This window comes from Cnephaeus nilssonii, assembly GCF_951640355.1.
Source record: "Cnephaeus nilssonii genome assembly, chromosome: 22".
Taxonomy (NCBI): Eukaryota; Metazoa; Chordata; class Mammalia; order Chiroptera; family Vespertilionidae; genus Cnephaeus; species Cnephaeus nilssonii.
The window spans coordinates 4,374,700-4,391,736 of NC_137093.1; the positions used below are offsets into that span (position 1 = coordinate 4,374,700).

The following is a 17,037-nucleotide window of genomic DNA, read 5'->3' on the forward strand; positions in this document are numbered from 1 at the left end:
CCAGTGGGGAGGGAAGGTAGGGGTGAGCAGGCCAACAGGGGGGGCAGTTGGAGGTGAGCAGGCCAGCGGGGGGGCAGTATTTGGGGGTGAGTAGGCTGGTAGGCAGAGTGGTTAGGGGCAATCAGGCAGGCAGGCAGGTGAGCGGTTAGGAGCCAGCAGTCCCGGATTGTGAGAGGGATGTCCGACTGCAGGTTTAGGCCCGTTCCCTGTAAACCGGCAGTAGGACATCCTTCGTGGGGTCCCAGATTGGAGAGGGTGCAGGCCAGGTTGAGGGACACCCCTTCCCCCCACCCCCACCTCCCCCACCCCCACCCCCGTGCACGAATTTTGTGCACCGGGCCATTAGTTATAAGTATTAATTCATCCTTGCTAAATGAATTGAATTATTAACATTCTTTAATGTCTTCCTCATATAATAGAATTTCCCCTGTACTTAGAATCTTCAAAGATTGATGTTGTCACTTTAAACTTCTAAAAACTCATGTTGATAATTTGGGATAAAAAGTACATTATCAGCCCTAGCTGGTTTGGCTCAGTGGATAGAGCATTGGCTTGCCGACTGAAGGGTCCCAGTTTCGATTCCAGTCAAGGGCACATGCCTTGGCTGTGGGCTCGATCCCCCGTAGGGGGCACGCAGGAGACAGCCAATCAATGATTCTCTCTCATCATTGATGTTTCTATCCTCTCCCTGTCCCTTCCTCTCTGAAATCAATAAAAAAAAATTATACATTTTTTTAAAAGTACATTATCAGATGGGTTCAGAAATATAATTCTCTGAGCTCTCTGTAGTTTACTCTAAGAGGTTTGGTTATTTTTATAGCCAGGTACATAGATACTTGCCTCTTACTCTAATCTGGCCCTGGTGAACTCTGATCATGAAGAACCAGAAGAGAGCTTGGCTAGGGAATGAAATGTGTTGCCCGTTAGTCCAGTAAATGTCATGTGTTTCCAGGATTTCCTTTGGTTGCTGTGGACGTTTCACTGCTGCTGAGCTCCTGTCCTTCTCTCTGTCTGTCATGCTTGTCCTCATCTGGGTTCTCACTGGCCATTGGCTCCTCATGGATGGTGAGTAACTAACATGTGATGTTAAAATTCCAATGTAGTTTATAGGTAGTTAAATTGGGTCCCCCCTTCCTCTGCTGTCTGTGTATTAGTCATACTTCTTTTGATTACCATGAATATTAGGTATCCAAAGGTAGTGTTATGTATCATTGAGTTTTTTATTATTTTTACCCACATTTTAAAGATTTTTTAAGAAGAGCTTTTTTGAGGTATAATTCACATACATACCACACACAATTTACCTATTTAAAGTGTATGATTCAGTGGTTTTTGGTATAATCACAGAGTTGTACAACCATCACTACAGTCGATTTTAGTGCATTTTTATCACCCAACCTCTAAAACCGGTTGCCAACCGGTGGTCCGTGAGGTCCGAAAGGTTGGCGACCGCTGCTTTAAAACACATACCCAGTAGCAATCACTTCCCCTTGCGCCCCACCCCCCCACACCCAGGCCCAGTCACCCACTAGACTACTTTGTGTCTCTGAATTTGCCTCTTCTGGACAGTTCAAAACCAAGGATGTTCTTCTGCTCATGGTCAAATTGGATAGAATTTAACAAAAAGGATTTTAAACTCTATTTTCCCCCCCCTGTAATCCGGAATCAATAATATAGTCTTAATAGAGAAGAAATTTTAAACCTAAGGGAAACTAAAATCTTACCCTTCTATTTCAAGAGATTTTTTTCTCTCATAAGTTATTTTAACCAGTGGAAGGATTTGAAATTTATATGTACGAAATTAATTAGTGAAGAAACTGCATATTAACAGGGAAGAAACTATAGAGTGGATTGTAAGCTCTGTAAAATTATATTTGAATGGCATGTTATTTTAATCAAAGGTGATAATTACCGAAAAAGGTACTTCTTAAAAAACATACAAAATACGTGATATACTTATTTTTAAATATGTTTTTTGCTTAAGAAGATAAAATTATATTGATGGAGAATAGATCAGTGGTTGCCAGTGGTTCTATGGAGAGAAGAGTTTGAATATAAAGAAATAGCACAGGGATTTTATTGGGGTGGTACAGCTGTTCCATACACTGAGTGTGGTGGTAGTTCTATAAATCTGTTAGAATTCACAGAATCATACATCTAAAGAACAACTGTCAATTTTACTGTTTGATAACCTTAAAAAATTTAAACATATATATTTGTAACTATATAAATATATAATTTGTTTGTATATATTTGTTGTCATAGTTGTTATTCAAATTTTTTTGAGTGCCTATCATATACCAAATATTCAAAGTCAAAAGCGGTTCCTTGAGGTTACAGGTCAGGTTAACCTTTAGACTTACATACAGTGAGTCAAAATCACCAGTGCCTGCTCCCTGCTGTGATTCACCTTTGCTGATTTCTGACTACTTTGGTGTTATTTTAGCATCATACATTGCCGTATAAAAAATATTTACTGTGATCATCTGCTTCAGTACCTTAGTGCCCATTGTGCATGTAAGCATTCTGAAGTACAGTGTTTAAAATGTTCAAGTGGTTGTCAGAACTGCTACATTTTCCAAATTGAGTATCAGTGCTTTCGGTATTCTTAGGAATTGGTGTTTTGTACTTCAGTGCTTCTGGAGGTTGATAAAGAGTAAGTTGAGAAACAGACATTACATCCAAGAGTCACACGAGCTGCTCGCCCAGCTTGTGGGAGCAGGGTGATGTCTATTTTATATACTAGTATACTAGGTGTTGAGAGTGATGCCGTGGCACATGTGTTTGACTTTTCCTGAGATTAACTCTTGATTTCTGTAGCAGAATGGTTGAACTAATAGCACAGGTATAAATTGAGCACTTATTTTACTCCACCTACACAAACGTTATGTGAAATGAGCCGACGAAGCTCCAGGTGCCACTCTTTCAACTAGAGTGAACAGCCTATATAATAAAGTGATAATATGCAAATTGACCATCACACCCTCACAAAGATGGCTGCCTATGACCAGGCCGGCAGGGGGGTTAGTGAGGGGCGACCAAACGACTGAACAGCAGGCTGTGAGGGGTGACCGGGCCAGCAGTGGGGGCAGTGCGGGGTCACTAGGCCGGCGGGGGGGAGCAGTTGGGGGCAATCAGGCTGGCAGGAGGTGGGCAGTTGGGGGCGACCAGGCCAGCAGGGGGTGCAGTAAGGGGTGACCAGGCCGGTGGGGGCAGTTGGGGGCGACCTGGCCAGCAGTGGGGGGGCAGTTAGAGGCAATCAGGCCGGTGGGGGGAGGGGGGCAGTTAGGGGCGACCAGGCAAATAACAATATTGTTATTTGCAGTAACAGTAAGGACTCACACCACACAATGGCTACAAAGTGAGTGTACATACATGAAAGATGTGATAAATTGAAAATGAACCCAGAGTTTCTTATTTGGAAGCTTAGAGATAGAATGACATTGTCTAGAGCCGCAATTTTCAACTGGTGTGCTGCAAGAATTTTTAAAGGGTTTGATCGATAGGTGGTGTGGTGTGTTAGCGAAAAGCTGATGAGTCTTGTGCACACAGACCTAGTGTTCAAGGATCGTTTGACCAGGCTCACAGTCTGCATCCCCTGACCAGCTCAGAGACTAGAAGAGTCTTCACAGATGTCTAGCCAGCCCTTCACTCTACAGCACTTGCTACTAAGCTATGACTAGAAAATGTTTAGTGTCAGAAATCTAGAAATCAGTTTTTTTGTTTTAAAATACTAGACTCTGGCACTTAGTCCACATAGGGCTTAGCTATCTAGAGATCTTAGAAGCAAGACGGCTTAAGCCCTTACAGGTTACATAATGCTTTTCAAGAACATTTAAGCTCCGTTTGGTGTCTCTGTCTGTCCTTCCCCTGCTGGATGTGGAAGACAAGGTGATAGCAGAGATTATATCAGTAATAAATTGGAAGTAATTATAGCTAAGTAGCTAAGATTAATAATTTACTTCCCTAACACTGTTGCTTAATTTACATTTAACCAAAAGGTAAGTTTGTCGGTCAAGCTATTAGGGAGTCTTGGGAGTTTCTCAAGCAGCATGGAGCAAGGGAAGGAATCATCTCTCTTCATTTGGGCTTGGAAAAGCCCTTAGGAGAAAGTAAGATTGTTCAGAGTTACTTGAATGAAAGAATGACAAAAAAGAGAAGCAAACTAGATGAATAGTTGTTTCAGTGGTAAGACATAGCTTGTAGCAATATTTGGGTGTAGGAGTGATATTCATTCAAAAGACTTATATTAAGAACCTTCTCTGAAGTGCTCAAAAGGGATGCTTTCCGCTTCTTCAAACATGGAACTTCAAGGACAGTAGGGAGACTTGGTTGGCATGGAAAGAGGTTATTGCTCACTGGAGAGGAGAGGTTGAAGAATAGGAATAGCCCAGCCGGTGTGGCTCTGGTTGAGCGTCAACCCATGAACCAGGAGGTCAGGGTTTGATTCCTGTCAGGGCACATGCCCGGGTTGTGCGCTCAATCCCCCGTAGGGGGCGTGCGTGCAGGAGGCAGCAATCAGTGATTCTCTCTCATCATTGGTGTTTCTGTTTCTCCCTCTCCCTTCCTGTCTCTGAAATCTAATTAAAAAAGGAAAGAAAGAAAGTAAAGAACAGAGATACAGGGAGATGGAGCCTGCGGCCAGCCTGTGTGCACAGCACTCTTCTGTGAGCTGTGCCTGAGGGTGCGCGGCTATGGCATAGACTGATCCACCTCAGAGCGGGGAGCCTGGTGGCCTTGAGGCAGGGCATGCTGTGAACTGATTTGTACAGTGGCAGTGAAGAGGAAGTGGGAGAGGAAGTGTGGGGAAGCTGACCAAGGTTTGCAGTAACAGTAAGGACTCACACCACACAATGGCTACAAAGTGAGTGTACATACATGAAAGATGTGATAAATTGAAAATGAACCCAGAGTTTCTTGTTTGGAAGCTTAGAGATAGAATGACATTGTCTAGAGCCGCGATTTTCAACTGGTGTGCTGCAAGAATTTTTAAAACATGCAGTACCTGACTGTTTAGTCAGGGGCACTGACCTCTTTTCCCTGAGATTGTCAAATTAAAAAATGTCAACAGCCAACACAACAATTGCTGTCCATTGTGAATGAATCAAAATTATACCTATTTTTCTTGTCAGATTAGCAAAAAATATATTTTTTGGTGTGCTGCAGAATTTTAGTAATTAGTTTATGGGTGCCAGGAGATGAAACGTTGGAAAATCGCTGGTCTAAGTCATGGAAAATTCTGTCACTGAGCAGAATTTTGTCTGGTCTGCTTGGTCTGGCCTAGGTAAGTAGGTTTAGCGTAAGATGAGTGATTAAGCATGAGTGATGCTTGGAGACCTGTAAAGGTTCCTGCTGGCTTAGGATTAAGCGATTGAACGGTAAATTGAATAGACAAGTTCTGAATGGACCACTCAGCTGCATGTGTCAGAGGCATGTGCATTTAACCTCGGGAGCCTGCCCTTTTGCTTGTCCGCCCGTGGGTTCCCGCACCCCTCTGTTATCAGCAGTCAGTCCTCTGACCCGCACTGCCCACCTCAGGTCTTCATTTCTTCCTTGGTTCCCTTGATGCTTTCCACTCCGTGTATCACTTTAAGTTCCTGAAAAGATCACCTCTTGCTACCCCACAGCGTCACTGCGGCCAGCGTTCCTCCTTCGGTCTGCTCTCCGGTCGTCAGTTCCCAGCCGGTCCCAGGGGCTCTTCCCCCGCTGACCACTCTCGTCCCCGAGCCGGCAGAGCTCACACCGCCGGCTATTTACCGGCAGCACGGCCAGCGTGTGTCTCTGGGGAACCTCGTTATTAAGAAATCAGTGTGGGGTGGTTCTAAGTGGGTCTCAAGTACATTTCTTAACGCCTTAAACAGAGTTCAGCTTGCAACTTGAAAAGTTTGAATCTTTGCAAAGCCTAATTGACTAATACAGTCCGTTACATTCCTTTGAAATGGCATGCATTGGCATATATTCTACCAGTTTGGTTCTGAAGGAGACCCTAGTAAAATGAGCCTCCTAGATTATTATAAAGCCGGGCATTAGGTCTTTATCACAGCTCTCCAAAATACACACTGGAGCCCCGTGAATGCCTGGTAACAAAAATGACAGGAGGAATAGAGAGAGTTTTTCTTCCTAATTTTACTGTTTTTCAACCCTTCTCTGTTGTAGGGATGGGAATTATTTTTCTCTTCTGTTTATGCAACACCATACCTAAAGTAGGAACTCATTAAATATTAGTTGAATTGCTACATCCTGGGTATGCCCAACTGTTACACATGTATGCCTCGTTTTATTACGCTTCACTTTAGTGGGCTTCACAGATACTGCATTTTTCACAAACTGAGGGCAGGACCCTCCACTAGCAAAAAGAATATGACTCTTTATTGCGATACTCACTTTATTGTGGTAGTCTGGGACCTAACCCATAATGCCTCTCAGATATGCCTGTATCTGCCCACTTTGTTACATACATTGACAATTTACCAACATTTTTAAAATGATACACGCCTGTAATATGGCTTTACTTGCTTTTCTTAGACTAATTTGGAATTTGAAGCTGATAGTGATAGAACATAATTTTTCATTTATTCAGCAAATATTTGTTGAATGTCAGTTGCTGGGGATCCAGAGGAACAGATAAGCCATGGTTTCTGTTTACGAGGAGCACACAGCTTAGGGAATAAACTTCGTGTGTATAAATAATGATACTATTGTAAAATGGACGCAAAGAAAACAGCAGCTTAATCTGGCCAGGTCAGGAAGGGCTTTCTGTCCTGGCCTCTTAAGAACGAGGATGAATTTCCAGGGAAGAAGCCAGGTCAGGGCCCCCTGGGCAGAGCAGGGAAGAACATGGTATGTGCTGAACAGTGCGATCACATGTGCGTGGCCTCGGAGCAGCAGGACGTGCACACTGAGGGCAGGCCCTGGTTGAGCAGCTCTCCTGGCATCCCACTGCAGTGAGAGCCCCCAGGAAGTCCAGGAATCAGGCCTGTTCTCCGGAGACGGGAGGGAGAGCTGAAGGCAAGGAGAGACCATTCATCTGCCAGGCCGTCATAGGCTCCGGGATGGGATGGAAGCCTTGCCCTCGAGGACCTTACCTTTCAGTTGTGAGGAGAGAGAATTTTTAAAAGGATACATCCTGTGCCAGATTTTGAGAGGGGCAGGGACAGAGAGGCATGAATCGCTGGGACAGTGTCCCTGAGGAAATGAAAGGGGATGCCGTAGAGGGTGGATTAACTTGAAAGCAAGGAGCAGGGAGGATGAATCTGCAGGAATGGGGGAGGCAGGAGACAGAGGCCCGAGGCCCACGGCTGAGCCTGTCTTGGAGCTTTGTCAGAATGGAGACCCTCCTGGCCTCACACAGTGGGACACTCTCTGAGTGTGAGAGAAGGGATCCCCCAAGTACCAGCAGGTCACAATGGGCTGAAGCGGGCACTTTTGCACTGGAGGGTGTACATTCTTGGACCAGAGCTGAAGGCTGCCTGATTGTTGAGGGGGCTTCCAACGTGGTTGGATTTACAAGCTGAACAGCCTGTACTGCACACTGACTGCTGTCTCCTCCCCAGCCCTGGCCATGGGCCTCTGTGTCGCCATGATCGCCTTCGTCCGCCTGCCCAGCCTCAAGGTCTCCTGCCTGCTTCTCTCAGGGCTCCTCATCTATGATGTCTTCTGGGTAAGTGTCTGTGGAAGCCGCTGCTCTCCTTTGTGTGTAATTGGAGTCTGGCTGGCCGGGGTACCGCCTGTCTAAGGCCACCCCCTCCAGTCCTGAGCTGTCTGTGTTACAAGGTGAGCCGGCAGCTGGTTGACGTGTTACAGAAGACAATACGTGTGTGATAGTTATGGTGGGAGAGGGAGTAGGCAAAGTTCTCTGCCTCAGAGCATGCAGTCAAAAAAGCTTGATGGCCCTAGCCCATTTGGCTCAGTGCGTCGAGCATCAGTCCAAGAAGTGAAGGGTCCCGGTTCGATTCCGGTCAAGGGCAGGTACCTTGGTTGCAGGCTCCATTGTCGGCCCTGATCGTGGGGATGTGCAGGAGGCAACCAATCAATGTCTCTCTCACATCAATGTTTCTCTAAAAATCAATGGAAAAATACCCTCGGGTGAGGATTAACAAAAACAAAAGCTTGCTGTCACAGTTTGCTGCAGCTCTGCTCTTACGAACAAAAAGGGCAGGTTGCTTCTAACTCCCTCTCTTAAAGGAGACTCTCTCTTCGGCAGGTGTTTTTCTCCGCCTACATCTTCAATAGCAACGTCATGGTGAAGGTGGCCACCCAGCCAGCTGACAATCCCCTCGATGTGCTTTCCCGGAAGCTGCACTTGGGGCCCAATGTTGGGCGCGACGTTCCTCGCCTGTCTCTGCCTGGAAAACTGGTTTTCCCGAGGTAGGACTGACACACCAGGCTCAGGACAGCGAGCACACGCCTTCCTGTGCCTTCATTAGTTGGTCTTTGTCATCCACATTTTAATCCTAGACTGGGAAGGGTGTGAGTCAGCATCTCCATCTTACAAATGAGGAAGAATGTTGACTTGACTTGCAAAGGTTTATCACTAAGGGATACAGGTGCTGCTTTTTATTATTGACTAACGTTATCAAATAACCATAGGTTATTACTGTTAATACTTTCCAGCCAACTTCAAAATATATTAACAGGGGATTCTGGATCTTTCTACTTCTAAGACATTTGTAAAAATACGTCCTAATGCTTAAATTATACAGTTCCTGGTAATAGAATCCTGAAAAAATTAATGTGTTGCTTTAATCTCCTGTGTCTGGTAGTAGTTGGGTGCTTATTTGACGTCTCAGCAGTGAAGGTGTGACAGTGAATTGCTTGGCATTTCTAGAGAGGGCAGTGCTTACATGGTCACTTGCAGTCATCTACAAGGTGCTCTCCGCAGCACTGAGGGCGGGGGAAGACTTTATTGCTAGTGCTCTTGTGGCTTTTAATCTCTAAACTCTTCAGACCTATCATGAACCAGCAGAGATTCTCATCTGCCATTCAGATAAGTTCTCTGACTTCTTAAAAGCTGACAGATTGCCAAAACCGGTTTGGCTCAGTGGATAGAGCGTCGGACTGCGGACTGAAGGGTCCCAGGTTCGATTCCGGTCAAGGGCATGTACATTGGTTGCAGGCACATCCCCGGTGGGGGGTGTGCAGGAGGCAGCTGGTCGATGTTTCTGGCTCTCTACCCCTTCTCTCTTCCTCTCTGTTAAAAATCAATAAAAAAATATATTTTTTAAAAAAAATAAAAATAAAAAGCTGACAGACTGCCCAGAGGAGGAGAGCAGGGTTTTACAGCGTGGCCTCCCTGACCTCTGACACTGCCTTCCAGCTCCACTGGCAGTCACTTCTCTATGCTGGGCATTGGAGACATTGTGATGCCCGGACTCCTGTTGTGCTTTGTCCTTCGTTATGACAACTACAAAAAACAAGCCAACGGTGACTCCTGCGGCGCCTCTGGACCCGCCAACATCTCTGGACGCATGCAGAAGGTCTCCTACTTTCACTGCACCCTCATCGGATACTTCGTAGGTAAGAGAGACTCGGACACTGCATTTGGATCCCCTCTCTGGCTGTCCTCCTCCCTGGAATTAAATCAGGTCTTCCAGCTGCAGACCCTGGGTGGAAGGAGAGCAGCAGTTGCTTGCTGTTAATAGATAACCACCCAGGAAAACACCGCCCACGCCCATGAGATGACAGGTGCTGACTGTGCTGGCCCGCCCAGTTTGCTGTCTGAAGAACATTGTAGTAAGAGTACTGTTTGGCCTCAAAGCCAAGAACACCTGCCACATAATGATCATGGGTCAGTCTATACGCTTAATTAAAAATCTCAAGCTTATTGAAGTCACGTATATTTCCCTTCATTTGTTCTGTCACTTCGGACTCTCCCTAGGCCAGCTTTTCTCCAGCCAGCTCACTTACAGGCAGATCGGAACAGGGTAACCCGCCTGCCCCTGCAATACCTCCTGCAGCACGTCACTGATTCCATTGCACTTGCATGTACATGGTTCATTTCAGTCCCAAACTCTGAGGGGACAGAGCAAAGGTGTTACCCCCATCAGACAACTGTTGGGAGGCTCCCAGAGGTGAAATGCCTTAACCAAGGTTACAAAGCTTTGGAAGTAGCAGAGTTGAAACTTGAACCCAGGTCTTTTGCTTCCAAGTCCAACATCACATACCACAGTAGAGAGAGGGAGGCCAGGCACACTGAGGGCTGAAGTGGGAGTTGGTCACAGGTCCTTGGAATTCAAGGATTTCTTTTTAAACTGTGCTGTCCATGTTTCTTTAACTGCTCGAGCTAGACACTTAATAACCTGCCCGTTGGCTGGAACATGCCTGTTGCTGGATGTGTCTTGGCACCAGAGGGCGTATATCTCTAATGTGACCGTCCCCTCGCAGGGCTGGCCCCTGGCCCTCACTCTCGAATGCTTCTCTATCCTCACAGGTCTGCTCACTGCTACTGTGGCATCTCGCATTCACCGAGCAGCGCAACCTGCCCTCCTCTATTTGGTGCCATTTACCTTATTGCCACTCCTCACGATGGCCTACTTAAAGGTGAGAGAAGCAGTTATAAACCTGTGAGAGCAATAACTTGGCGTTGATCTTGGATTTGGGTATGTATTCTCCTTGCTGGAGGTGGTTCTACCTAAGCCCCTGATCTTGACAGCGGGGTCTTGTTCTTTCATTTTACTAACCTGATCTTAGCAGCATCTTCCAGATTCTGGCAGCCACTGAGTTAGACCACGGCGCCCCCTGCTCCTGGGTCATTAACGGGCACCCTAGAGCCAGCTGTAGACTTCTCTTAAAAGCAGCACCTAACAGCTCTCAATGCTCTGCATTCAGGGTTGAAGTAGGAGCAAGCAGAAGCAGCAGGGCCAACACACCCACCTGGCCTTTCTCCAGCGAGCTGCTCTGCCGGCAGGCTTAGTGCCCCGGGTGCTGTAGGGCCTGCTTGGCTACACGTGGCTTTCCAAAACTACTGGGCCCTTAAAGCCTGCACAGAGGTCTCTCCTACAGGGGACCACTCAGTACAGCAAACCAGATAAAGACTAGAGAGCCGAGGAGTACCCCGGGGTCGGGGGGGGGGGGGGTGAGCACCATCATTGACGGTTCCTCTCTCCACCTCCATAGGGTGGGCAGGGCTCTGTCCTGCCTGCAAGATCTCTGCAGTGTATTCCTAGATACGTGGCTGGAGCTATTTCTGCCTGAACAAAGGAGCAGGCAGGATCAACAGGGCATTATTGCACGCACCTGGCCTCCTTTTAATACCCCATTCACACCAATGGATAATTATCCAGACAGAAAATAAATGGAAAAGGAAAGACCATAACCAGAAATATCAAATGCCAAAAGCCTCAGTATAGCCAGATATTCAATAAATACAGCAAATCAGACAAAAGCTATGACCAAGGCTGAAAGGAAAAAAACACACACAAAAATCTTAAATAAGTAGTTTGGAGATACACAACACAAAAAAATCTAAAATATGGCATCAAGAACATAAAGCATGGAGGGGGTGTAAAAATGTAGTCCTTATAGAATATATATATAGGGTGGAGCAAAAGTAGGTTTACCATTGTTCGTCTATATATATAAAAGCCTAAGCGACCGGCCAACCGGTAGCTATGATGCACACTGACCACCAGGGGGCAGCCGCTCAACACAGGAGCTGCCAAGCTGTGGTGATTTGGCAGCTGGAGTTCTCAGGTGATACACCGGAACTAGAGAGGAGGGAGCCCGATTCCAGGATGCATCACCTGAGAACTGCCCTCTTGCAGTCTGGGACCCCTTAGGGAATGTCGGAGAGCCGGTTTCAGCCTGGTCTCCACAGGCCAGGCCAAGGGACCCCACCGGTACACAAATCTGTGCACCAGGCCTTTAGTAAAGTATTTATTACATAATAATACAAGAATAAACGCTTTCACATTCCCACAACTGTAAACCTACTTTTGCCCCACCCTCTGTTTTTACTTTTAACACCTATCAGTTTAAAATAGACTGCTATACATAAATGTCATGGTAGCCACAAACCAACAAAAGATATATACAAAAAGAAACCGTAACTAAACAAAACAGTAAAACACAAGGGAAGAGATCAGGAGAAGAAGAAAGAAATAGAGGACATGTATAAAACTGAACAAAACGGCCTAAGTACATGCTTATCAATAATATTAAATGTAAATGGATTAAATGCTCCAATAAAAACACATAGGGTGGCTGAATGCTGCTTACTTCAATTTGAAAGACATAGACTGAAAGTAAAGGGATGGAAAAAGATATCCCATGCAAACAGAAATGAAAAGAAAGCTGAAATAACTCTTTATATCAGATTAAATAGATTAACCTTTTACACTTGGATGTCGAGTATGACTCGACACGGTTAGCATCGGTAGCAGCTCGAGAAAAAAGCGAGTGCAAAGGGTTAAAGAAAAGGACATTACATAATTGTAAAGGAGTAATCCATGAAGAGGACATAATTGTAAATGTCTGTGCATCTAAAATACATAAAGCAATTATTAATGGACAGAAAGGGAGAAACTAATATAATAATAGTAGGGATTTTACCATGACATTTAAAACAAATACCATATAATCTCACTTTGATGTGGAATCTAAAACTGACTGACATTTAGAAATAGAAAATAAGAGCATTATCTTATTCCCAAGATTTCTGTTTTTAACTCCATTTACAGATGAGGAAACAGACAGGTAAATTAACTTGTTCAGGTCCTCTGGCTCATAAGTGATAGAATTTGTGCTGGATGGGGTTGGTAAAAGCCCCTCCCTGCCCCAGGGGCCCAAGAGCTCTTCTAGGGAGTTCTTCAAAGAATGGTGGGTTCTGTTCAGTGAGTCCCGTGGAAGCAGCCTGAGACCGAGGATCAGAAAAGCCTTGTAGGTGCGTGTGCCTCCAGTGTAAGCCTGAACTTAGTCACGTTCCTTTTTCCCAGGGTGACCTGCGGCGGATGTGGTCTGAGCCATTCCACTCCAAAGCCAGCAGCTCCCGATTCCTGGAAGTATGATGGATCGCAGTGACCAGATGGCCATCCTAGTCTTTGCTGTCAACACGTTTCCCTTGGAGTTGGCCTGGTACTCGGAGGTGTGCCTGTTTAAGGAACTGACGTGGGACTGGATTTTGCGTTTGCAGGAGCGAGGTGCTGGGGCCCTGCGTGGATCCTCTCTCCCGCCGCGGTGGAGGTGGAGTCCCTCTCGGTGACAGGCCCTCCCCAGCGCTCCTTCCTCTCCTGCTCCATGGACCTGCAGTAGACTGTTACCGTGGGAGACGGCGGTGTGACTGTTTAAAGCTGACAACGGCATGGGGTCGTTCTGTACCTTTTGAACACTAAAAGGATGAAAAACATTAGCAAAGTGAAGTTTCTTCAGTGAACCCTCAAGAACTTTGGGATCAGTTTCCAATGGGGACTCCGTTTCAGAGAACTGAGACAGAAGCTCTTCTGTCCTTGTCTTCTTCTTTCCTTTTTTTGGATTTATTAAATATTTTCTGTGGTGTGAAATGACTTACTAAATCCACAGACATTGAGTGACTTCTTGCAACATACACATACGAATTGTAAAGCGTTCATGTCCACCCAGATGTGTCGGCAGTGAATGGGGGCACGGTTTTTATACATACACACGCACATAGATATGTATGAATAAACAAAACCTAAAACCTGCTAAGATCATGCTGTGTAGCAGACAGGGGCTCGCTGTGATTGTTAGCATGTAGAGCCGTTTTCTCTGGCTTTCTTGTACATGGAAAAGCTGCTGTCTTCCCCTCCACGACAGAGCGTGCAGTTAAAAACCAGTATAGTGTTTGTACTGATATACTCATGGGCGTTAGGGGATCTCATTTGGTTGTGGTCAGTATAGCAAATTAGGGATGAAAAGATAAACCTTTTTGGCCCTTTTTGTTTTTGCAGGCTTCTCCCTTGCAGCGTTTAGTCCTTCCTTCCTGAACTGATGCATGTATTATAGCAGCCGGCGTCTTTGTGCTTCTGATCATAGTAATGGACTACTTGTAAATACATTTTTCTATTTTCTATTTTTTTGTATTTTTTTTTTTTGGCATTTTGTTTCATTGGTGTGCTGTATTTTCCATGCCCTCACTCCTTTAAGAAAAAAAAAAGGAAAAAACAACACAATCCTCTCCTTGCTGTTGTGATTATAGTCTTGGTTTACCTGTGGTGACAACTGGGTATTGGGGACAAATGTCATGTGCCCCCCCACACACACACACACATTCCAGGATGCGCCAGATATTCCAGGAATTGTGGGCAGAGCAAGCGGCCCTGTCCCCTTTGCGGCCTTTGCCAGAGAGCAGCGTTCCCATGGTAACCAGTGTGAGTGCCGTGCGCCAGCCTTTGTCTAGCAGCCCCGCCTGGTAAGGAAGTGCCCAGTGTGCAGGGGCAGAGGGAAGCCTGGAATTGGCCTGCGTACCGACCGCGGAGGCTGGAGCGGGGCGCGCGTCTCCGTCTCCCGCAGCAGGGGACCGCCCGCCCGCCCGCCCTGACCTGCGTGATGAGCCGTGCGCTGTGGGTCCTCGGCCTGGTGGCGCCGTGGCCTTGGGAGTGGGAAGCCGCCAGGGCGGTGCATTCCTCTGTGTCTTCAAATCCTCTGAGGGCCGCCTCGTCTTTAGTTTTGATGTTTGTTTTTTAAAAATAAATGACTCCTTTCTAGACTTGGTCATCTCCTCTTCACTTCTGGTTGTTGGTACCCGACTCCCTCGCCTGCCTGCTCCGTCTGCACCGGAGTGCGAACCGGAGACCCTCCGGACGGGCCCAGCTCTGGTCCAGCGCTGACTGAGCGCAGCCTCTCCGGAGCCACCGGCCGGGGTGAGGTGCCCAGGCCCACGCTCTTCTCGGCTCCAGGAGGCGGGGGCTCCCCAGCGGCGGGCTGGGGTGGCTTCCGGAATGACTAAAGGCAAGTGCCAATAATAGAAATGTCATTTGGTCTGGCAGTTGGTCATTTTAATTTTTCTAACTTCTCATACAAAAACTGAATTCCAGACAGGAGGAATGTAATTTCTTGTTCTCACTTCTGTGCAGGTTTAGGGGGGAAGACACGGGACTCCTGAGTGTAATTTGGATTCCATTTGCTAGTCTTCAGGGTCCTTAACCTGCCACGCCTCCAAAACGGAAACCACCCCCACACCCCACGATATTTTGAATTTAATTTAAAAAATCAATTTGCAATGAATATTATAAAAATAAATGTATTACAATTCAGGTGTTCTTGAATATTTTCAGCTGAAAATTATCACGAAAAATGATTTTAAAGTTGGTCAGGGCTGCCACTGAGGGAAAACGTTTTTTTATAGACACGCGTGGCGTGCGTGTGGGGAAGGTCCGCCGCGGGCCTCTGCAGACGCTTATGGCGTGCAAGGGGTTAAAGCGTGGGCCGAGAAACTGCAGATGTTCCTGTGGTTTTGGGGAGGGGGAACCCCATGCTTTTATATCTCTCTACATCGCCCCCTCCCCTCTCCCTGCCTGGGGTGCTATGGCCTCGTCTTACTCCTCCTGGCTTCTCAGATGCTCTGAGTCGGGGGTTTGCTAAGAAGTCGTGCATTGGGCAAGGTGTGTTTGCAAAGTTCCAGCGCCGCCTACCCCTTCCTTCCCCATGGCCCCGAGGTTCTCCCGTGACTGCCGTGGGACCGCACCCTCAGCTAAGGAAGGTGAGACGGCCACGTTGATCCAAAGCCACATTTCGTCGCTGTTCCCGAGCTCGGCCTCTTGTGGAGAAGACCGTGCACAGCGGCCGGTGTGGGAGCGGTGCCCCGGAGGGTGGCTGCCCGTCACACAGGTGAGGACGTTGGCCACACACAAAACGGACTGTGCTCAGGGTGGAGGGAAGAGTCTGTTTTGCCAAAAAAAAGTATTAAAAATAGAATCTGCTGTGTCTGCATAGCAGCTCTCGCATGACTGCCAGCCCGGCCGTGCCGGGTAGACGTGTCTGTGAAGTCAGAGCCTCGGAACGGAGCGGTTGTACATCCACGGCGTGCACTGGGCATGACGTGTGCAGGGGCGGCCGCCCCGGCCTCCCGGCCACATTTCCTTGGTGGGCCGTGGCCTTCTGCCTTGTGGGGAACGCCAGGCAGGACGTGGGTGTCCAGAGGACAAAGACAGAGGGCAGCAAGGTGGCCACTTGCCAGCATTCCAGCCTCAGGAGGGTGCCAGCTCCTCGGCCGGCCCCACGGGCAGGTCCTGGCCCTGCAGTGGGAGACGTGCTGCCCTCCGGTGGTGGTGAACGCGGAGCTCCGGATGGAGAGACCCCCTCACCCCACTCCCCCGCTCCCCCCCTCCTTCCCCTCATCCCCACACTCCTGTGCTGCCCGATGTCACCTGCTGCCATCCGCTCCCACCATGGCCTTCACCACTCTACTCCCAACGCCTGCCAGTGAGGGGGGGCCCCGCAGGTGGGAGGCCTGGGCCAGGAGGTGAGGGGGCCCTCAGGTGAGAGGCCTGGGCCAGGAGGTGAGGGGGCCCTCAGGTGAGAGGCCGGGCCAGGAGGTGAGGGGGCCCTCAGGTGAGAGGCCTGGGCCAGGAGGTGAGGGGGCCCTCAGGTGGGAGGCCTGGGCCAGGAGGTGAGGGGGCCCTCAGGTGGGAGGCCTGGGCCAGGAGGTGAGGGGGCCCTCAGGTGAGAGGCCTGGGCCAGGAGGTGAGGGGGCCCTCAGGTGGGAGGCCGGGCCAGGAGGTGAGGGGGCCCTCAGGTGAGAGGCCTGGGCCAGGAGGTGAGGGGGCCCTCAGGTGGGAGGCCGGGCCAGGTGGTGAGGGGGCCCTCAGGTGGGAGGCCGGGCCAGGAGGTGAGGGGGCCCTCAGGTGGGAGGCCGGGCCAGGAGGTGAGGGGGCCCTCAGGTGAGAGGCCTGGGCCAGGAGGTGAGGGGGCCCCGCAGGTGGGAGGCCTGGGCCAGGAGGTGAGGGGGCCCTCAGGTGAGAGGCCTGGGCCAGGAGGTGAGGGGGCCCTCAGGTGAGAGGCCTGGGCCAGGAGGTGAGGGGGCCCTCAGGTGGGAGGCCGGGCCAGGTGGTGAGGGGGCCCTCAGGTGGGAGGCCGGGCCAG

The 17,037-nt window shown here is 48.4% G+C and overlaps 1 protein-coding gene across 1 annotated transcript in view; it reads left to right on the forward strand.

Moving 5' to 3' along the window:
• The window catches only part of SPPL3 (signal peptide peptidase like 3), a 108,118-nt gene extending 93,992 nt beyond the window's left edge, over positions 1-14,126 (forward strand). The window contains exons 6-11 of the mRNA XM_079762857.1: positions 953-1,065; positions 7,554-7,660; positions 8,204-8,367; positions 9,317-9,516; positions 10,430-10,539; positions 12,933-14,126. Of these exons, the coding sequence (XP_079618983.1) occupies positions 953-1,065; positions 7,554-7,660; positions 8,204-8,367; positions 9,317-9,516; positions 10,430-10,539; positions 12,933-13,004 (766 nt within the window). The 3' untranslated portion in view covers positions 13,005-14,126. The remainder of the gene's footprint in view (positions 1-952; positions 1,066-7,553; positions 7,661-8,203; positions 8,368-9,316; positions 9,517-10,429; positions 10,540-12,932) is intronic.
• The last annotated feature ends 2,911 nt before the right edge of the window (positions 14,127-17,037 follow it).